Below are 21544 nucleotides of genomic sequence, written 5' to 3' on the forward strand. Positions count from 1 at the left end.
TACCTGAAAACCGGCCATTCCCTGTCCACAGTCAGCAGGGGAGAGCCCAGACACAGCCTTGCATGTGCACACAGACGTGTCCTCCCCAACAGAGGGATGGGGCGACCAGGGAAAGGGGCCCCCAAGGAGGAAGCCCCTAGTCTCGCTCAGCTGACCTTCACCCAGCCTCGGGTCACACCCATATCCACTTTGGCAAACACGGTCCTGGTTGTGGGGAGGCACCCCCATTCCCCCCAGTTCCGGGCAGACACTCGCGTCCATCTTCTGGGCCGCATCAGAGGGAAGGGTTGGGTCTGAGGGTGTGCTGAGCATCTAGTGTGCGCGACGGGTGACATGGTCTCCGATCAGTGGTCTCCTGTCCTTCTGCCAGAGCAAAGCCTTCTGGACAGTGGTCTGCCTGGCAGGCCGTCCCTGCTCCCCTGAAATAACAGGAGGGTTCTCGCATCCACGGCCACCCTAAGGTGCTGGGCGCATGCCACCAGCAGCCAGACTACCTGGCCACGTCTCCACCCCGTTCCAGATGCTCCCACGCACAGTCACGCAGCTAGACGTGAACAGCCCCCCAGGAGGGGCACCCTGGCCTGCAAGGCTGTCCCCTGTTCTCCAGTGCCCAGATCAACCTCCCGGGGTCTTGCTGCCTAAACCCCCCGGAAACTGCACACCCAAGAGAGTGTGTGGAGTGATTTCTGAGAGCTCAAGTTTTCCTGCAACACGAAGGGGCCCTTGGCCCGTGGTGCAGTCACTCCCCAGAGGCCTGGCCACAGGAGCCAGTGGGGACCACCTCCGCCTGTCCTGAGAACAGGGACCTCCCTGACATGGACTCCTAGCCCACTCCCTGGGCCCCACCGGAGTTGCTGGGAGGTGCACGCGCTTGTGTTCTAGGATCAGAACGGCAAACATGGAACCGACCATTTCGGGGCCAGAAAGTTTTTTACCTCCAGAAGCACTGTGATGCCAGACAAGATAGCCACCCCGCAGGCTCCTCTGGGCCTAGAGCCGGGGCAGACCCGCCTTGAGAGCAGCCAGCCTTGCGGAGAACACTCTGGTCTCTGCTGCCCTGACCTTGTCTGCACTGGCCCCAAGTGCTTCTTGCAAACCTGCGTGTCCATGAGTCCGAGAGCACCTTGCAGGGAGCAAGGCCTTCCCAGTGCCTCCCAGACAAGGACCCTGTGCTGTGCACGCCCAGGGCGCCGAGTGGCCGTGAGTAACGACCTCCTTCCTTTCACAGCTGTGACATGTTGGGAAGAGGCTCAGCCCCTCCAGGGAGAATCCCCAGTACAGGGACCACAGGAGCCTCCACCCAGGCCTGTGCCCGAGGTCAGGAAAGGAGGCACTCCTGCTGGGGGCTCCTGACGCACCCCCCACTCCAGCCGCCGGCCACGCAGACAGCGCGCCATGGGCCCCGCCAGCCTGGGCACCATCCAGCCTTCCTCCAGCCATCTACACAGCTCCTCCACCCCAGCTCTGGGGCCCAGAGGCCCTGGTGGCTCCGACCTCCACACCCGGAGTGTCCCCCGTGCTCTGAAGGCTGCAGCGAGATTGGGGTGGGAGCCCGTGGAACCCTGGACCTGGTCCAGGGAGGGTGAACCCTCTGGGAACACGTCTCACTGTCCTTCCAGGCAACGCAGGCGCATGGGCAGTGGTTCCCCCAGAGCGGCATGCACTGTGGTATGTCCGAGGTGCAAGGGTGCCTCTGAGGGGGCTTGGAATCTCAGGGTTTTTTTGTTTTTAACAAGACCTGTGTAGATAGTGGGAACCGGTCACCACCTGTGGGTCTGGGATCCCGGCTGGGGCAAGGGCACAGCTGCCGGGCCTGAGGTCTGGGGTGTGGACAGTGCCCCAAGAGGGCCACCCCTCGCCAAATGGAGGCACAGAATAGTGATATGCAGGGAAAGCCTGAGTACACGCCAGACCCTGAGTGAGGTTCCTGCTGGGAGGTCTTCCCCACGAACCCTGTCCCCCAGGTGGCAGCCAGGGGCAAAGGCCGGGTCCACACCACAGTGACTTGGTGACTCCAGCTGCTGCAAGCCGGTTTCTTTGTTTCTCTGCTCCAGCGCTGACTTGTTCCAAACTTTAGGAACATAAATAAATGAGATGTGTCTTTCTAAGACATGGTCGAGTTTCTCTTACTTGGTTCTGTCGTATTTGGGGACGTCACCAGCGGGCCTCACCCAGGGAGCCTGACGCCCGTGACTTTGAGGCGACGTGGCCCTGGTCAGAGGGGCCTTCATCTGGGGTCTCCCAGGTCTGCGCTCAGGCCCGTGCAGCCCATGGCAGCTCCCAACCACAGGCCATCCCTGCAGTGGGCAGGAGCAGCACTTGTCAGGGGCCTAGTGGCCCTGAGCCATGCCCTCGGACAGCTCTGTTTTCAACAGTTAAGCACCAGGACCGGCTGGCCACTGTCCACGCCTCCACGGCCAGAGCCCAACATAGACCAAAATAGCCGTCAGGTGACCAGAGGGCCTGCTCACGACCTTCCGCCCTAAGGCAAACCGCTCACAGCAGCCGCAGCTAAAGATGAACAGGAAGGGCTTACAACTTCGGGAGACTCACAAGGGGAGAGCTCGGCACAATGAGATCGCTGCGCTTCATTTCTGCCAAGGCCCTGGTGTCTCATCCCCAGGTGGCCCAGCAGAGCCTGGACGGTGTGGCCCACAACCTCTACCCTCTCCTCTTCAAAGCCGGCTACTTGCTGGAGCAGGCGGCGCTGATCCGCGTCCTGCTGGAGCACTGGCCCCTGGAGGAGTTCCGGCTGAGTGCGCTGCTCGGGCCGGGCTCCGAAGCCTCGGAGGACCTGCGGGACCGCACCTGCAGGGCCTGCCTGGAGGCCTGTGTGCAGGGCCTCGCAGACCACGTGCTCCGGGCCGGGGGTCCGCGGCGGCTGCGCGTGGCTGACCTCACAGGCGTCCGAGACGTACAGGTGCAGCGGTGCCCGTGTGGGAGGGCGCTGGGCAGGTGGGGCCGCACCGAGCTGCTGGCCAGGACATGCTGCCGGCTGCAGGGGGAGGCCCCCGCGGCCCAGCGCCCCGTCCGGGTCCTCGCCGACCTCTTCGTCACCGATGGAAACTTCGAGGTGGTGGTACGGGCCCTGGGGCCAGCGGGCCCTGCCCCACTGCGTGTGCACTGCCTGTCCTTCCGGGCGGACAGCCTGCACCCCAGCCAGCTCTCACAGGTGCTGCGTCTGGCCGGGCCAGGGGAGCTGCGCCGGCTGGAGGTGGTGCACAACATACGGCTGCACGCCGGCCACGTGCAGGAGATGCTGGCCGAGGTGCGCTTCCCCCAGCTGGCCGCGCTCACCCTGCCCGCCAGGGCCTTCGACGCGCCCCCCACCGGCACCCGCAGCCCCGATGGCGAGGACCCCCTCCTCTCCTCCATCGCCTGGGAGCTCAGCCGGATGAGCCAGCTCACGGAGCTGAGCGTGGCCTTCTCCACGCTGACCGGGAAGATCCCGAAACTGCTCGGGTAAGTCACATGATGGCCCAGAGGGCCGGGCGGGGGCGGGGGGGGGGATAAGGGGGGGTGCAGCTCCCAGCCTCGTGGCGTAGGTCTGCCGACAGGGGGCCCCCGGGGGCCAGGCCGAAGATGCACGATGGATCATCGGGCGGGACCCGGCTGCCTAAAAGGCCACGGGGTCCCCAATACCCTCTGCCTTAACCCCGGGAGGGCCCAGGGCGGCAGGAGGCCCCAGACAGTGGGGCTGTGCGTAGCCCGGTGGGGAGCTCGAGGAGGACTGTTTTCTGTTGGTGAACAGACGGGAGCACTGCTAATTAGTGAAGCAGACGCCACGGGAGTGACTAATCGTGTTCTTGGGACAGATCATCTCAACGCTGGGTGCGCAGCGACAAGTCTGTCGAGAGCTGGCTCAGCTTGGGTCTGCTGCCAGTGGTCTCCCTGAAGGCTGGGTGGGCTGGGAGGGGGAGGCAATCAGCTTCCAAGTTCAGCCTGTGGCCGTTGGTGGGCAGCCTCTGCACCGTGGCTGCTGGGCGTTCTCACAGCGGAGCTGAGAACCAGAGATCCCGGGGTAGAAGCCCCAGCCTGCTCTTGAGACGGATCTGTCCTGCTTCTGTGGACCGTGTCGGTGTGTGGCCAGTCAGCGGGCTTGCCCGCGTGAGGGGAGGACCCCACACAGGGGTGGGAGCACCAGCAGGGCCAGGGGACCGGAGAGGGCTGGGTGATCAGGGAAGGCTGATCCGCTCTGACGTCACAGCCCCGAAGCCGCAGACAAATGAGTGAGCCTAGTTCTCACCGGCACTTTATTTACGCTAAGAATGGAATTTCGTGTTATTTCTGCACGTCCCAGAGTATCATCCTTCTTTTGACTGTTCTACCGTTTAAAGATGTAAAAACCATTTTATTGTCAGGCTGAGTCAGACCAGGCAGTCATGGGTTTGGCCTTGAGGCTGCAGTCGGGTGGCCCTTGCGAGACAATTCAACTCAGTTCCTCCCAGAGGTCCTCGCCGGGACCGCCCCTCACTGGTGCTGTTTTCTGCCCTGCCCTAGGCCCCTACGGACGCTGCTGAGGACCCTGGACCTGGCCAACTGCTCCCTGAACCACACAGACATGGCCTTCTTGGCAGACTGTCCCCACGCCACATGCCTGGAGGTGCTGGACCTCAGCGGCCACAACCTGTTCAGCCTGTTCCCTTCCACCTTCTCCAGGCTGCTGAGCCGGGCGGCCCGGACACTGAGGGTGCTCACCGTGGAGGAGTGCGGCATCGAAGACCGGCACGTGGGCATGCTGATCCTGGCCCTGAGCCCTTGCCACGAGCTCCGTGAGCTCCGCTTCCTGGGGAACCCGCTGTCAGCCCGGGCCCTGAGGCGCCTCTTCGTGGCTCTCTGTGAGCTGGGCAGGCTCCGGACTGTCGAGTTCCCGGTGCCCAAAGACTGCTACCCTGAGGGCACGGCCTACCCCCAGGACGAGCTGGCCATGTCCAAGTTTGACCAGCAGAAGTATGATGTGATCGCCGAGGAGCTCCGTGCGGTGCTGCTTCGCGCTGGCCGTGGTGACGTCCAGGTCTGCACGCCCCTCTTCGGAAGTTTCGACCCAGACATCCAAGAGACAAGCAACGAACTTGGAGCTTTCTTGCTGCAAGCTTTCAAAGCTGCTCTAGAAAACTTCTCCAGAGCCCTGGAGCAAATGCAGTAGGCCCTCGAGCAGACGGGGGGTGGTGTGTGGTTCGGCCGGACGGGAGCCTGGACGTCCTGAGTCAGCAGGCTTGAGCATCCATGCCCCTGGCCCCCTGCAGCAGACATGTCTCTTAGGGACACTCGCACGGGGCATGAGTTAGGTGCTGCGTGGCTCCAGAAGAGTGGACGAGGCCACGCTGGCAACGGACCGGGTGTCGGTTCTGGACTGCACAGGAGGGAAGGGGAGGCCAGACGTCCGGCCAGGGCCGAAAGAACGTGAGAACTGTCACAGAACTCATCACTCCCTGTGCCGCGTCTGGGTTCTCTGCCGTGCTGACTTGGGCTTATGTACTCACAGACTCCTGCCCGGCATGGAATATGGGATTCGTTGTTAAGTGCTTGAGCCCGAGGACACAGAAGGCTTCCCGGAGGGCCTCTGTCCCTGCAAGAAAGCCCCACCGGTGATGACACATCCCTACCCCTGTTTCCTGCCTCCCTTTGGACCCTGACCCCAGAGGACCCTCTGCTCAAGCCTAAGGGAACTCCTCTGTGCGGCTGAATCCAGGAGTGTAAGTTTCACTGACAACATTTGGACTTGGTTTCTACCTGGATCTGATTCCTGTGAAGGGCCCAGTGTTAGGATCATTAGATACCAATAAAACAGAAGTGTGCCTTCTTCACATGTGGCTTTCATTTCAATGCAATTCAGGATTTTTTAAAGTACCCAAGAGTATGAAAGTGAAACATTTTCTCAAGACGGAGGCTACTGCTTGAGGGGCCCAACCTCCTCACACTAGAACCCCCAAGTTCTTGATGTGGGTTTGAATCCTGTGTGAGCAGGCCCCGCCCTCTGTCTGGCTCCGGGCCCTGCATCCAGGTAACCACATTCTGCCCCTGACAGGTATGTCTACACCCTACATGCTCCCCGCTCCTCAGCTACGTCCCCATCCAGATAACCCCATGTCCCCCCACCCCGAGCTATGTCTACACCCTACATGCTCCCCCCTCCCCAGCTAAGTCCCCATCCAGGTAACCCCATGTCCCCCCTCCCCTGAGCTATGTCTACACCCTACATGCTCCCCCTCCCCAGCTAAGTCCCCATCCAGGTAACCCCATGTCCCCCCACCCCGAGCTATGTCTACACCCCACATGCTCCCCCCTCCCCAGCTAAGTCCCCATCCAGGTAACCCCATGTCCCCCCTCCCCTGAGCTATGTCTACACCCTACATGCTCCCCCTCCCCAGCTAAGTCCCCATCCAGGTAACCCCATGTCCCCCCACCCCGAGCTATGTCTACACCCTACATGCTCCCCCCTCCCCAGCTAAGTCCCCATCCAGGTAACCCCATGCTGCCCCTGACGGGTATGTCCCATGCCTTTCTTCCCACAACCAAGTGGGTTTGCCTAAGGTACAGGCTCCCAGAGTGGCAGCTGTCTCAGGAGTCTGCTTGCCTTATTGAAGGTAGTAATGTTCCTCCTGCGTCTCAGGAAAGGAGGATGCCCAGAAAGTGGGCAGGGAAAGAGATGACCTCTCTGTCTCCGTGCCCCTCAGATCTGCTTTCTGGGCCACCTCTCGGACCGCTCGCTTGCCCTCTGCTGTCCTGCTGGCAAAGTCTCTGAACCCTATTACAGGCACATGGAGTTTGCTACTGCGAGAAGCTCTGAAAAGAGAGTAGAATGGGCACAGGGCAAAGTTTTGCGATGATTTGGCTCTAACTCTAAAGAGTGCTCATGTCTGTGCCCAGCAGGGCGGGCCCCCAACGTGTGCGTGGCTGAGCCGGGCAGCTATGGAGAAGGGCCCGGGACGCTGCAGGGACTGGGGCGGGAGGTGGGCACTCCGGTGTCCGCTGGTGGTGAATGTTCCCAACGGCCCCTGCCCCCAGGGGTGCCTGAGGAACCGCCGCAGAGGAAAGTCAGTGAGGCAGGGGAGGCACATGTGGAGCAGTTCTGAAGCCTGTGGAGCAGTCCCAGCAGAGCCGGCCTCCTGCACCATCCCGTGCCCGTCATTTACTTGTTCCCACGGACCCACTGGGCCCCAGCCCTGAAAGTACCGTCGCTGGCCACGATGGGTTTTCGCCGCACCCGTGCTGCCTGGGATTCAGAGGCTCTGACCATGCCAGGCGTCCATCCCAGGCATCTGCCAGGACCCAGGCGAAGGCATGGATCCAACCCAAAGGCAAACTGTAGGGACAGGAAAACCCACCACCTAGGTGGAGAGAGGGTGGGAGGGTACCACAGTGCAGCTGGGCAGCGCTCCTCCTGACGAAGCTTAGGGCCTAGCCATGCCCAAACGCACCTGGACTTCATGGGGCCGGAAAGCTGAACTGAATGGGGGCAGGGTGAGGACCAGGAGGCACACTGGGAAACCACCTTCCAGGACAGCAAGGACACAGTCTCTGCCTCCCCCAAGTCCTCTATGGTGGATTCAGCGTGGCACTTCCTCCATGAAGTCCATCCTCCTTCCTGGTCCCCATCCTGCAAAGAGGGAGTGCAGGTTCAGGGGCCTCTCACTCTGCTCTTGTTCCAGATGGTTCTTTCTAGCTCTGCGCCCCAGACTCAGAGAGACCCACAGACTCAGGGGACCCTCTGTGCAGGGACACGAGCCTGTGGCTCTTCCATCACAGGTGTTGTCCTTTTCCTTCTCCTTGTGTGGCTTGAGCTACCCCAATGAGCTGTCACCCGCACATCCGCAGGATCCCACTTTCTGTCCTTGGCCAGGGCGGCAGCTCCCTCTGAGTGGAAGAGCGAGCCTTCTCCTGGGTCGCGATGCCCATCATGTGACTCGCCCCACCCACGCTGCCCGGCGGAGTCCCCTCTGCCGTGGCATCCCCCACAAGAGCCAGCCCAGGCTGTGGGCAGAGCCTCTCCCAGGCCCTCAGCACATTGGCCGGGGCTGCAGCCTCTGCCCCCCGACGCTGAGAAACCCTTCCAACACCCCCGTCCATTCCTCCCTGACCTTCTGGGCCCCTGGCTCCGGACAGCCTGAACTCACCCCCGCCCACCGCAGGCCCCCACGAGGAGCCAGTGTCCGTGCGGGGACACCAGACAAAGGGACGCGGTGAGTGCGCCCCACCTCACCCGTAGGTCCGCCCGGCACAGCGCGCCAGCCCGGCACAGGACTTCAGGGGCAGCGGGCGCTGGGCGCCGCGGGGCGGGGGCGGGACGTGGGAGGGCCCAGAACCCAGGGCGTCTCTGAGGTGGTCTGCACCTGCCGAGCCCCCGACTTGCCAGCAGGTCTGCAGGAGACGCGCTTCCTCCCGAGCCACCACGGTGGCCGCCAATGAGCCTCCTCGTCTTTTTTCAAGATTTCCTGCGCGGCTGACAAAGGCTACACACGCCACGGCAGCGCCCGAACCGCCACGCGTGGGAGCCGACAGGTAAGACGCGAGCTCAGAAGACGCAGGAGGAGAAAGATGGAAGCGGATGCGCAGACACGAGCCTGCGAGACCACAGCTCCGAGGGTCCCGGCCGGTGTCGGCCATTCTGGTCCCTCTCTGAGGACCCGGCCTGCCGGCTCCATTCCTGCCCTCGAGGTTCCACGACGGGGTCTCGAATACACCCCGCTCGAAGCTGTCCCGGGCAGCCTGATCGCTCTCGGTCGCTCGCAGCCCGCGTCCTGCTGCAGAGAGAAACGCAGCCGTTTCTGTTGCCGGCGGAAGACAGCAGCGTCCGCTCACCAGGGGCTGGGCAGTTCCGACCGCAGGGCCTGGGCTGTCCCAGGAGGCCCAGGGGCGTCTCTCTGGCCTCCACCATCCAGCACTCTGCAGGGCTCGGGAGGTCCCCTGTGCCGGGCGCCGTCCCCTGCGCTCCATCACGGGGTCCCCAGAGAGCACGCGAACCTTCTCCCCTCCCCCAGTGTTTAGGGCACACTGGCTTCCAGAAAGCGAGACAGAGACGGCGGAAGCCAAGACAAAGAGGTCTCCTCCGTCTATTCAGAGAGGTCATCTGGGCAAACTGCTCCTCAATCAGACTTTGAACCATCATCCCATACAGAAATACTCTTACGGGGGCACCTGGGTGGCTCAGTGGGTTAAGCCTCTGCCTTTGGCTCAGGTCATGATCTCAGGGTCCTGGGTCCTGAGCATCAGGCTCTCTGCACAGGGAGCCTGCTTCCTCCTCTCTCTCTGCCTGCCTCTCTGCCTCCTTGTGATCTCTCTCTGTCAAATAAATAAATAAAATATTAAAAAAAATACTCTTACATAGTTTAGTTAGATGCAACTCCCCCCCCCTTTTTAAAGATTTTATTTATTTGTCAGAGAGAGAGAGAGCACGCAAGCAAGGGGAGCAGCAGGCAGAGGGAGAGGGAGAAGCAGGGAGCCCCATGTGGGGCTCGATCCTGGGACCCTGGGACCATGACCTGGGCTGAAGGCAGACGCTTCACCGACTGAGCCCCCCAGGCATCCATAACTTCCCTTTTCAAAAACACACAGGTTCTTTGGTGGAGTCCCTTCCCTGTCATAACATCGCGTCACTGGTGTGGTGTTCGTAGGGTTACTTTGTCACCATGAAATCAAACACTTATCTGTCAGTCCACACGCGCACTACACACACACACAAGAAATACATATGAGAACTCTCTGCATCTATGAACTTTTACAAGGGGGAAAAGCATATTTAACAAAAAAATTGAGTGGGATTAATTTACAGAATCACTGCTAGCTTCCTGTTTTATTTTGGGGACATCCAGGTCAATCCCTGTGTCTTCCAACCATTTTCCAAAGTAAAACACCCTGAAATAGGTGCTTTCACAGTAAGCACGGTTAGAAAGCAGAGAGTGACTCCCCCTCAAAGCCCTTCCTGCGTAAGTCACTACAACCCCACCCACAGGGTCCCCAGATCAATTAAAATCACAGGCCATGAAATGCCCCCTTCTCTTGACCGACGCACACAGGCTCCCTCAAGACAGGCCTCGCCTCAGCCCTGGCCCCTTTTACCCTGGAACGTCTCCTTGCCTTGCGGGCTCAAGGTTTCAGTTACTCAGACCATCCAGAAAGCAGCCTGGACAACGGCGTCCGCCTCCCGGGTCCCCACAGACCCCACACACACACACCGAACAGATCCCGGGTCCTGTTCCTCTCCTCAAGTCAAATGCTTTTAGTTCAATGACGCTCCACTGTCGTCCAGACCTCCGTTGTGATGTCATCACAAATGACTCGATGGAGGCGATGTCATCTGTGAAGTCATCACATTTCCAGTCTAACAAAATCAATGTTAAAAAGATGGATGGCATCAAATTACCCTCAATTCAACTTGGTCGTAGAAGGCAGAGGTGCTGTGCAAAGGCAAACATAGCCCACCATAATTTCCTGTAGCAAGTTTCCAATTCTGCAGTATCCAACCAGTGTCTAAACAGACTTGAATTCTCAGGACGTAGTCCCCACGCTGCTCAAGGCTAGACTCACAGCCTGCGGGACCTTAGAAACTAGGGCGAGGAGTAATAATTCACCTTGAAATTAACTGAGTCAATGACTGGCTGAATTTCCTCTTTTTTAAAAATTTTATTTATTTATTTGACAGAGACACACAGCAAGAGAGGGAACGCAAGCAGGGGTAGTGGGAGAGGGAGAAGCAGGCTTCCTGCTGAGCGGGGAGCCCAACGTGGGGCTCGACCCCAGGACCGAGATCATGACCTGAGCTGATAGCAACCACCCAACTACTGAGTCACCCAGGTGCCCCTTTGCCCCCCACTTTTTTTTTTTAAAGATTTACTTATTTATTTTTCAGAGAAAGAGAGACACAGAGCATGAGGGAGAGGGGGCAGAGAGGGAGAGAGAGAATCCATGACACAGGGCTTGGTCCCACAACCCTGAGCTCATGACCGGAGCCAAAACCAAGAGTCAGCTGCTCAACCCACTGTGCCACCCAGGGGCCTCCGAATGTCCCTCCTTTTCCAGACAAAACCAAGGGCAAAGCATTAGGTGGTTTATCCAAGGGTCCCTGGAGAGTCCGTGGAGTGCCAGAGACCAGACGGACACCACTCTACATGGTACAAACAACCAGAAACTTGTCAGTTCAGAGTGACCTGAGTGAGTTTTGTTTGGATCAAGTGGGGACAGGGACAGTAGAGCGGAAAGGTAACCCAAGGAGCCGTTGCAGGAGAAAAGCATGACACTGTCTTGTGCAGAGCACGGGGGCTAAGAGCAGACTCTGGGGCGCGGACCCCAGCCCCACGGGGGCCTTACGGTCATTGAGCCACTTCCTCGTCTCTGAAATTGCTCCAAACATTAAAAGCCACACGTGCACCTAAACCACACGGACCCACTGGCCCAAGTCCTCAGCATTTTGGGCCCCAGACCGAACCCGGCTCTGACACCCCCACAATTAGGAAGTTTTCGGTCACCTTAGTATTTCTAAGTTTGTCCCCCTGCCACTGGCAGGCGGCCCGGGCAGAGACTGGGTTCCGAAGCTGGCGGGCCTCCGTGCAGCTGCTGCTGGGCCACTCGGTCCCAAGCAGCTGAGTGACCGGGAGCTCTGGGGCGGTGCACTGCCCAGCCTCTCCGGACTGCAGGCCTGCTGCCTCCCCTGCACCAAAGGCCGTGGGCCTCCTGCAAGCCTGCTGCAAGGCTGGTCCCTGGGTGGCATGGGGAACCTGGATTTGGGGAGGATCCCCCAGCCACGGGCCAGTAAGGGCAGCCCACTGTCTAAATGTGCAGTTTGAGGGGACGCCGGCTTTCCTTCTGGGAGTCTGCAGAGGATACCCACATGGCCAGCCGTCCACACCAGCCCCGGGCGGTCTCTGGGGGTCCCAGGTTGGGGACAGTTCACATTCCTTGCTGGTGGTGGGGGCGGTGGGAGGGAGCACTCCAGTCCCGTGACCCCTGGGAGAGGATTCTGGAAGCTGCACAGGGTCCTCACTCAGCCCTGCATGCCTTTCCCTCTGCTGATTTTCTCTTTGAAGATTTTACTGATTTATTTGAGAGCAAGCGAGCATTAACAGGGGCAGGAGCAGAGGCAGAGGAACAAGATTTTCTGCAGAGAGCAGAGCTCCCCAGGGGGCTCGATCCCGGGACCCTGAGATCATGAACTGAACCAAAGTCAGAGCCACCGAGGTGTCCCGTTCTCTGCTGATTTTGCTGCACATTCTCCCCACTGGGCCTGCAGGGGTGATATGTGAGAGGCTGATCCGCCACAGCTTTGTGAAAAATGGGCGAGTGCCTACCTTTGATCAGTTTGGGATAGAATGGAAATAATCTATGCAAAAACATTTTATAAAGAGTAAAGTAAATTGCACACGGAGGTGGCACTGTTGCTTTTAAATTCAAGAATTTTTTATTATAGATCACTGCTGGTAAATAATGTATGTTGACTAAATACAGACACAAGCCAAGTCCCAAACACGTCCCAGGTGCCGACCGGATACAAGAAGCACTTTCTCTGCCTTGGTGGGAGAGATGCTCATGCCCGCAGGAAACCTTGATAATGTTACTATTTTCTGTCGTCCTTAGGCCGTTCCAGCCACTACCTGACAACGTCTATTTATAATTCTAGGAGAGAGAGAAGTCACTGGAGGAGAAAACAGAATTTATTTAGGGAGTGACAAAAACAGACTGAAAACTACTTACAGAGAGGATCGATACTCTATTTGACTTTCTCAAAAACAGTCTTACCTACAGCAAAGGCAGGAGGGTGTGTAATACTGCTCAGCCTCATACAATGGCACAGCTTCAAAAAAGTCCTCCGGGAACCTGCATCCTCAGTGGCTGAAGAGGGCTAAGAAGGAGACCCGGCGCCCCGCGTGGACGCGGCAGGAGAGGACGCAGCCCCTGTGTGAAGGCAGCCGCAGGCGCCCGCGCCAGAAGGACCCAGCGCGGTGGCACCTGGGGCCTCAGGGTGTCGCCGGCGGCGTGCGGGGCTCTGGCCAGTCCCCCAGGATGGCGGCCTCAACCCGCTGACGCTTCCTCAGCTCGGCGCTCAGCTCCCAGTACCTGAGATACAGCCACATGAGTCTGCCGTTCCGGCGCCGGCTGGTGTTCCAGACGCCGCCACAGTGAGTGTCGTGCTGGAATATGTCGGTCAGGCCGGCCGCCACCTGCAGCTCTGCGGCGACCGGGTCTGTGGACGCTCGGACCAGTAAGTTCTTCTCGATTTCCAGCCGCCTGCCACGGGGGAGGACCAGGCTGCAGTAGATGTTCTGTCTCTCCGTCAGGGCATCCTCGAACTCCTTCAGCACAAGCCTGGCCCTCCTCTGCCAGTCATCCTCCTTCTCCAGGAAGCTCAGATACGCACTTCTCAGAGGCTGCAACTGTCTCTTTTCTTGCATGACCTGAGCCCGCTCCTGTTCCAGAAGCTTCCTTTCTTCTACCAACTTGCGCCCCTGAGAGATAAGTGCTTCTCGGTAACTAGTCGTTCTGTTCTGTTCCTTCTCGAGTTCCAAAGACAAGTGAGCCAGGGCGCGCCGGTTTTCTGAGATCACGGCGTGGTACTTGGCTTCGAGATCCCGCTGGAAAGCGGCTGTTCTCTGACGGTACGCTTCTCTCTCCTTTTCTATTTCTTTCTGGGACTCCCTGGACCAAATCCAACCTGACAGGAATAAATTGGGGGAGAAAACACACTTAACAGAAAGTCAGAGGTGAGGTTTTGTAATCCTGATTTTGAAAAAATACACAGCAGCTAAGAACGGCATTTCAATAAAATCTTAAGCCCTGAAAAGTATGGATAACATTTTGTAGGAAACCATATATTAATCAAAATTCTTAGCTTAAAACCAGGTAAGGGCTCCCAAAGGACAGCAGGGCTGCTGACTTTTCCCCTTCCGGCCTCCTCATCTTCTACGGCTGAAATAATCCAGCACCACTTTCTTTTGCTCTCAAACTCACCGCAATGCCTGCTCTGGCCACAGTGCCCCGCGTCCTTGTGCCAGGGTCTAAAGGGCCACCTGCTGTGCTTCTGGAAGGTCAGCTGGTGATTACAGAACTGAGTGATTGCAAAGTGCATGCAGACTTGCCTGCTCATCCTGCTTCCAGTCTGACAGGGCACATAAAAATCAGGGGAGGAGACGTTCGCGCTCCAGACACGGTCAGGCTCCCGTTCCCCAAACCAGGGACACTTGACTCTCAGAAACGTGGGACGGACTGAGGAGCAGCTGGGCCTCTGTCCACTGCTACATGGAGAAATCCAGTGCCGGGGAGGCTCCTTTTCCCTCCCCAACGCTCAAGGTGGTGTCCTAGCCATTCAGACTCCCCCACCCATGTCCCCCCGGAGTCGCCCTCTGAGGCATATCTGCGTGTGCCCGAAAGTCCTTTCCACTTGAGTGCTGGTACCGCCCCAACTCTGTAAGCTAAGACCAAACGCATCCCTTCCTCAACGGAAAACAGCGTCCAGTCCTACGGGTAATGGAAACTCGAAAGCATCTCCAGCCTCCATCTCCTCCCCATCCCGAAGCGCACAGACAGGGGAACTGGCCACGCGGGCAGCCATCGCAGTAGCATCTGCTAAGGACTGAGAGGTCTGTGAGAAGCGGGGGAGAGAAGGACGAATTCGGTCTGGGGTGCGGTCGGGTGGGGTTCATGAAAGAGGTGAATGGGAACCAGCCCAGCAAAACAAGCAGCAGCTGGTGGGAAGGTCCCTCTAGGCAGAAGGAACAGGGACGAAGTGGGCATCATGTGTCCTGAGCACACTGCTTCCTGGACTCGGCGCAGGGCTTCCAGCAAGGAGCGGGGGCACATTCTGGAAGTGAGCAGGTGCGGAACAGCAGAAGTCCTCATCGGCTCTGGGAGGAAGTGGACGATCAGAGGTGGCGGCAGGGGCAGAGGAGGCCACTCCCACCTTAACCCAGGAAGGATCTAACGGAGGTGCCACGGCGACACGCGGAACATGTGGCGACTGATACAGGACACACAGAACTGCACGCCAGACCACACAGCCCAGGCTGTGTTTACGGGAAGTCCACTGAATCAGGAAGGCCTCCAGGAAGAGGTGGGACAGACACAGGGGAGATTACCGCAGAGGTATGCAGAGGAAAGTGTGGAAGCAGAAGGGAAAAACCTGAAGTTTGGGTCTGATCCTGGAGAACGCTGCCTTAGGACTCCGGGCAGACACAACTGTGCACAGCCCCAGTTTCCAAAGGCAGAGAAGAGAGGGGGCTCCTGCTTTCAGGGGAATGGAACAGAAGTACTCTTTCCCATTCTTTCCGCCCTGCAAACCCTACACTGTAAGTAGGACCAACACAAAGGGGCTCTTAAAGGGGGAGAACCTTGGGCAGGCCGGCAAGGGAGCTGGAGGCCTGAGGAACACTATGGTGAGGGAATCACCTGGGGGTTCAGTTTCCCTCATACTTTCCCCACCTGGAGCTGAAATGCCAATGGTGAAGACGTTCGTTCAAAAAGCCCCAGCACAGGTCTGCTCTCTCTGGCCAAGGGGCTACTAGGGTGGCCTAGCAAGACAGGGAACTTCAACAGTAACTACACTGTTCAGGCCAAACAGCACAGTCCCTGTGGCCCCATTCCCCAGCCAGTGGGCAAAGGCCGATGGGAGCCCCTCCTGTTCCCCTGAGCGTGGTGTCAGAGGTGGCCAAGTGGGGAGCAGAAACCAGACCCTCCTACCTCTCCCTGCTAGGGAGCATCAGTGGAAACCTGCGGGAGCTGCACCCCCACTCCTGCCGAGAGGTGATGAGGGGACCCTTCCTCTTGGTGTCTGGGGACCAGAGGCTGACTGGGGAGCCTGGGCTTCCATCCCCACCTGGGAGTGAGGCCTCAACACCACCCTCCCCTGCCAGAGCCCCAGCCACAAAGCTAGTCACAGAATGTCCCAATAAAGGTCAGTCTCATAACATAATGCCCAAAACACAGAGATTTCAGTCGAAGATCACTCGTCATAGCAAGATCTCCAACAGAACTTAAAAAGATAATCAGTAGATGCCAATACTGAGGGGCCAGAGATGTTAGTGTTACCTGACAAAGAGTTTATTATTTTTTTTTAAAAGATTTTATTATTTGAGAGAGAGAATGAGAGAGAGAGAGAGAGAGTATGTGAGGTGGGGAGGGTCAGAGGGAGAAGCAGACTCCCCGCTGAGCAGGAAGCTAGACTCAGGACTCGATCCCGGGACTCCAGGATCATGACCTGAGCCAAAGGCAGTCGCCAACCAACGGACAGAGTGAAAAGCAGACATGATGACACTAGCCTGAGCACAGAAAAAGGAGATTCAAAACAAGCAAATGAAGGTTTTGAACTGAAAAAATACAGTAACTGACGTAGAAAACGTGACGCCGAGGTAAATGTGGAGGGGAGCAACCGTGCGGAAGGGCTGCAGTAACAACCCACGTGAGCAGACCTAACACCCTGGGCGGGCGCGAGCACAGTAGCTCCACAACACCTAACACGGGTTATATGCCATTACCAAGTGGAGATCAGTTTTTATTTTTATTTTTTTATTAAGTTTTTTTAAATTTATTCATTTGATAGAGAGAGAGAGAGTGCACAAGCAGGCAGAGAGGCAGGCAGAGAGAGGGGGAAGCAGGCTCCCCGCTGAGCAGAGAGCCCGATGCAGGGCCTGATCCCAGGACCCCGAGATCATGACCTGAGCCGAAGGCAGAGGCTTTAACCCACCGAGCCACCCAGGCACCCCTGGAGATTAGTTTAAAGATTGATTTATTTATATTAGAGCAAGACCAAGCGCATGGGAGCAGGGGAGGGGCAGAGGGAGAGAATCTTCCAGGAGACTCCCTGCTGAGCTCAAAGCCAGAGATGGGGCTGGATCCCACGACCCATGAGATCATGCGCGACCTAAGCTCCCCACCCCCACAAAGCAGAGATTATTCCAAAAACGTAAGATTGGTTCAACAGTCAAAAATCAGTCAACAGGGGCGCCTGGGTGGCTCAGTGGGTTAAGCCGCTGCCTTCGGCTCAGGTCATGATCTCAGGGTCCTGGGATCGAGTCCCACATCGGGCTCTCTGCTCAGCGGGGAGCCTGCTTCCCTCTCTCTCTCTCTCTCTCTCTCTCTGCCTGCCTCTCTGTCTACTTGTGATCTCTCTCTGTCAAATAATAAATAAATAAAATCTTTAAAAAAAAAAATCAGTCAACATACGTATAGTCTGAGGAAGAAAAAATCACATGGTCCCGTCAACGGATACAGAAAAACATGTGATAAAATTCAGCACCCACAGGGGAAAAAACTCAAAAAATAAAATAACACTGAGGGGAGCTTCCGTGCCTTCAAAGAACAGCTATGAAAGCCCACAGCTAACACCGCCCTTACTGGTGAAGACGGAAAGTTTCTCCCATCCGACGGGAACTTCTCAGTGGAGGCCTGGAGGCGTTAGCCAGTGCACGAAAGCAAGAACAGACTAGGAAATAGAAGGCAAACAGCCTGGAAAGGAAAAAGAAAACCCAAGTCCCTTATGTTATACTGAAAAAAAAAAGAAAAAAAAGCCAAAAACCAAAAACCTCAAAATGGATCATGGACTTACGTGTGAAACATAAAACTAAACTTTCAAGAAACAATGTGGGACAGAACGTTCAGGGTCTAGGGCTAGGCAAAATGCTCTCAGGAGGAGAAGCATGACCCATGAAAGAAAAAACCAAGACTGGACTTCATCAAAATTGAAACCTTCGCTCTGTGAGAGCCTCCATTTAGAGAATAAAACAAAACAAAACAAAACAAAAAGACAATCTACAGAGCAGAAAAAGATACTGGCAAACTAGATAGCCAAAAAAATACTAGAATCTAATAAAAATCTCTCAAAACTCAACCCAAAAACACAATGCAATTAGGCAATGGCCGGAAGGCAGGAACAGACATGCCGTGGAGGAGGCTATACGAGAAACAGGAACGTGAAAGATGGTCAACGTTAGCCACGCTCAGGGAAACGGAACAGAAACCAGAATGGGCCCAATTCCAAGACAACAGTGAGCTCACACGGTGCTGATGAGGCTGCAAAATGGTCCCAGCACTCTGGAAACCGTTTGGGCACGTTCTTAAAAAGCTAAACGCCGACTCCCATGGAGGCTGAGAAGAGCGTGTGCTTTTTACGATTCCGTGATGTGCACAGTGCCTGCTCCTAGGTCAGAGACCGGACAGATCCAAACCCAGCCGCACGGGTCATGCCACTTAGAAGCTCAGCAGCCTGCCGTCTCCCAAAGCTCTCCCTACCCTTCGCTGCCCTCGCCTGTGGCCAGGGTGATGAACCTGGTGAGGGAACTGGGAGGCTTAACAGGACTGACTAACAATGACTAATTAGTCGTGAGGCTGGGACAGGCCCTGGGGCGACTCCCATGTTCCCTTTGTTTTCCAGACTCTAACTTGTATGGCCTTTCCTAACAGCCTTCACTTTTGAAGTTTTTGCCTTCTTGGATTTCTGAAACGTTGCTTTCTGTCCCTGAGAAGAATCAGTGAATATTTTGTATTTTCTTCTTCGTTGTCTTGCTTAGCTAGCATGATCACAGAAACTTTAATCTCTGCATTCTTGTAAGGATTCTCCAAAAATGTCTTACTGCACAGTTTAGAAATTACATTGCCAAGCGGCACTTGGATGGCTATTGGCTTTGGCTCGGGTCATGATCCCGGAGTTGTGAGATCGAGCCCTGCATCAGGCTCCACACTCACTGGCGAGCCTGCTTGAGATTCTCTCTCTCCCTCTGCCCCTCTCCACAGGTCGCCCCTCCAATAGATAAGTAAATAAACAAAGAGAAATTATATTGCCAAACATGGGTGTGAACCAGCCTCCCCGCCCAGCGGACAGTAACCGCAGATAAACCAACAGTTGATATACGCTCTTCTCCCTAGCCTTCACCGCCTCTAAGGAAGTCTGCTGACCTGAGAAATCCAAGCACATAAAATAAGTCTCCACAAAAGTATCGCTGCAAACTGAGGACAGTTGTGCTTTTCTTCCATTCTCTTACTCAGTTTCTCATACTCTTTGGTGCACCCAAAACTGTGGGATATGACAAAACATAAAACCAACTCCTGGATGTCAGAAAACTATCATGAAGTGGAAAATAAAAGCTTAGGGCTGGAATAACTATAACTGACCGGAAACTGGTGACTTCCCCAAAGTGGTATGCAGACCGGAGAGAAGCTGGCCAGGCTGAGCAGAGGTTTTAAGACTGACTCCCTAAACATGAAACAGAGGACCACACTGGTTTGTTTACACCTATTTTCTTCTTCCCTGTCGGTCCTGATGAGGACGACTGAACCGAGAGCCCCCTCCAGAGTGGGAAGTGGAGTGGAGCCTGGGCCAGTTACGAAAGCCCGCCCCAGCAAGCCCCTTGTTTTGTTCAGCGCTCACAGCGCTTCAGTGGATGGGGACCCGAGGCTCAGGGGATTAAGTAATTTGCTTCAGACTCACCACACAGGATAACACTAGGACGTACACTTGCATCTGTCAGGGTCCAAAGCCCAAGGTCTTTGGGATCCACAGTTCCAGCCCCCCCAAATGCAAATGTGAGGAAAACCATGACTTACGAAAAGCAGCCAATCCCAGCATTGGAACCAACAGGGCATAATTCCATCTGCTTCCATCACCCCCGTCAGCCCTGGAATTAGGTCGGATATTCCAATTTGGGGGGTCATTTAAGTTATTCATGGAGATGTACCTTGAAGTAAATAATAAAACCATTAACCACATAAAACGATAGGACACATCTGTCACAACTGTTACCATGTACCTGGCTCAGGTCCACCCACGAGCTGCGTAGCACTGAGCCTTACAGGATGAAAGAGGAAAACACAAGGCCTCAGACAGCATCGGGATACAGTAGGCGGGAGAGAGAGGTCTCAAGTGACACAGGAGGCCCGTGAGGGAAGATCTGCGCTACACAGAGCTTCGCAGCGCGGCTGGACACAGGACATGTCAGCAGGAAGGTGTGAAAGCAAACACTGGCCGCTTCAGGAAATGATGACCCACGAGGCCACGGAGAGGTGTGTCGCCAGGATGGGGTCAGTGCTAGGAAGGCTCTCACGCCTCCTGACTTTGGTGGCATTTTCACCGTAATGACAGATGTTTCTGCTTAAAGCTCTGCTGCCTCTCAGTAACCGGGCCGGGGTCTCCAGCTAACACGGACCTACCGATTTACTAAGAACCCACACTAGGTCGGACACTTTCACAAAACAGAGCAATGAGACGTTCAACTTACTTCTACGTGACTGCGACGAACAATACACACTGATTAGGAAAGAAACGATGGAGGCTTACTAACAAAAAAGGAACCCAATCCATTCTGAAAAATTTTAAGAGCGTTTTCAATAAAGACTTAACACCTAAAAATATAAAATTCTAATTGGCAATAAAGAAATGCCAAAAAAAAAAAAAAAAAAAAGAAATGCCAAAAATACCGGGTTAAGGAGTTTGCGGCAACTATGCAATGAGAACTTAGTTATCTGAAAGTGCACGACCGCACAACCCCGCACGGAGTCTACGCAGACTCGCCCTCATTTCCTGCGGGCCCACAAAGTCAACCTAACCCTAAGTAAGACGAAGATCCTGGAAACAACCTAAAAGGGAATAAAATAGGGCGCCTGGGGGGCTCGGTGGTTAAGCTCTGCCCTCAGCTCAGGTCACGATCCAGTCCTGGGATGGAGCGGGGGTGCGGGGACTGCTCGGGGGCGCCTGCTGCTCCCCCGCTGCGCTCATTCCGTCAGATCCTGGGAAAAGTCACGGAACCAGGAGCGCACCGGCCCCCCGCCGTGCAGGGTCCTCACGACGCAAAGCGAAACACCGGCCTGAGGACAGTCTACCTCCCGCCGGGCCCCCCGGGAGATTCCGGGCCGGGGTCGGGGTCGGGGTCACGTCACGCTCAGCTCACACACACACACGCGGCGCGCACCCTTCACGGCCGGGGGCGCGATCAGGCGAGTCCGCGAAGACCCTTGGGCCGGGGAGCTGACCCAGACCCGGCCCGGCGCCCCCGCTGCGGCTCCCGGTGTCACCCGGGCGCCCGCCCCCACCCCGACACCCGGCCCGGCGGCCCGACCTATCCCAGAGCCACCCCCAGCCCCCGCGACCCCCGACCACCCCCGGAGCCCCTCAACATGGCCCGGCGCCCCGACCTGCTCCGACCTCCGACCCACCCCGGAGGTCTCCCGACCCCGAACTACACACATTCCCCCCAACTTCTCCCTGGGCCGCCGACCTACGCCGGGCCCCCACACCGACCCCCGGCCCCTCCCGAACACCGCCCGGCCCTCCACCTACCCCCGGGCGGGGAGCCCCGGACCCGCTCAGCGCCACCGTCCGCGGTTCCTGTGCGCAGGCGCAATGCCCCCCACGCCCGGGGTCGAGGTGTGGTGCGCAGGCGCGGTGTCCCCTCGTCCCCGGCCCGGGCGCGGCTAGATGCGCAGGCGCAGTCAGGCGCGGGGGTGCTGGTGGGACCGCGCTCTGGAGGACCGACATGTCGGGGGTCCGGGCGGTGTCTCGGCTGTTGGGCGCCCGGCGCCTGGCGCTGTGCAGGGCGGTGAGTTGGCGTCGCGGGGCGGGCGGGCGCGG

General features: G+C 57.2%; 4 protein-coding genes across 7 annotated transcripts in view; 3 read left to right on the top strand and 1 right to left on the bottom strand.

The window, feature by feature from the left end:
- Positions 1-2110, top strand: part of PLEKHG4B (pleckstrin homology and RhoGEF domain containing G4B) — an 81174-nt gene extending 79064 nt beyond the window's left edge. The window contains 1 exon segment of the mRNA XM_047731344.1: positions 1229-2110. Coding sequence (XP_047587300.1) covers positions 1229-1234 — 6 coding nt within the window. The 3' untranslated portion in view covers positions 1235-2110.
- Positions 2111-2470: 360 nt separating this feature from the next.
- LRRC14B (leucine rich repeat containing 14B) lies at positions 2471-5807 on the top strand. The gene is made up of 2 exons (XM_047731341.1): positions 2471-3462; positions 4501-5807. Exons 1-2 carry the CDS (start codon positions 2573-2575, stop codon positions 5144-5146), a joined length of 1536 nt encoding a protein of 511 aa, XP_047587297.1. The 5' UTR covers positions 2471-2572; the 3' UTR covers positions 5147-5807.
- A 6564-nt stretch (positions 5808-12371) lies between these two features.
- Positions 12372-21451, bottom strand: CCDC127 (coiled-coil domain containing 127). 3 transcript variants are annotated; one of them, XR_007127679.1, is made up of 4 exons: positions 21254-21451; positions 19525-19654; positions 12733-13645; positions 12372-12628 (listed from the first exon to the last, which is right to left on the bottom strand). XR_007127679.1 is itself a non-coding variant. In XM_047731343.1 (4 exons), the coding sequence occupies exons 1-3, from the start codon at positions 21449-21451 to the stop codon at positions 12951-12953; spliced, it is 1023 nt and encodes a 340-aa protein (XP_047587299.1). In that variant the 3' UTR covers positions 12372-12904; positions 12942-12950. The 3 variants fall into 3 exon arrangements, 2 of the variants coding, with proteins under 2 accessions (XP_047587299.1, XP_047587298.1); XM_047731343.1 differs by having other exon boundaries at positions 12372-12904; positions 12942-13645; XM_047731342.1 differs by having other exon boundaries at positions 12372-13645.
- The window catches only part of SDHA (succinate dehydrogenase complex flavoprotein subunit A), a 28404-nt gene continuing 28240 nt past the window's right edge, over positions 21381-21544 (top strand). The window contains exon 1 of one of the 2 annotated variants that reach the window (XM_047731338.1): positions 21381-21512. In XM_047731338.1, coding sequence (XP_047587294.1) covers positions 21450-21512 — 63 coding nt within the window. In that variant the 5' untranslated portion in view covers positions 21381-21449. The remainder of the gene's footprint in view (positions 21513-21544) is intronic. The other variant, XM_047731339.1, reaches the window with a different exon arrangement.

The sequence above is a fragment of the Lutra lutra genome, chromosome 5 (assembly GCF_902655055.1).
Source record: "Lutra lutra chromosome 5, mLutLut1.2, whole genome shotgun sequence".
In the NCBI taxonomy this organism is placed as follows: Eukaryota; Metazoa; Chordata; class Mammalia; order Carnivora; family Mustelidae; genus Lutra; species Lutra lutra.

Bases quoted from the DNA above. Each gene is read 5' to 3' on its own strand.
- LRRC14B (XM_047731341.1), top strand. From the start codon at position 2,573: ATGAGATCGCTGCGCTTCATTTCTGCCAAGGCCCTGGTGTCTCATCCC. The intron at 3,463-4,500 runs GTAAGTCACATG...GCCCTGCCCTAG, and splicing joins AAGATCCCGAAACTGCTCGG to GCCCCTACGGACGCTGCTGA.
- CCDC127 (XM_047731343.1), bottom strand. From the start codon at position 21,451: ATGTCGGTCCTCCAGAGCGCGGTCCCACCAGCACCCCCGCGCCTGACT. The intron at 19,655-21,253 runs GTAGGTGGAGGG...TTTACTTCAAGG, and splicing joins CCGGGGCTCCCCGCCCGGGG to TACATCTCCATGAATAACTT. The intron at 13,646-19,524 runs GTAAGTCATGGT...TATTCCTGTCAG, and splicing joins GCTGGGATTGGCTGCTTTTC to GTTGGATTTGGTCCAGGGAG.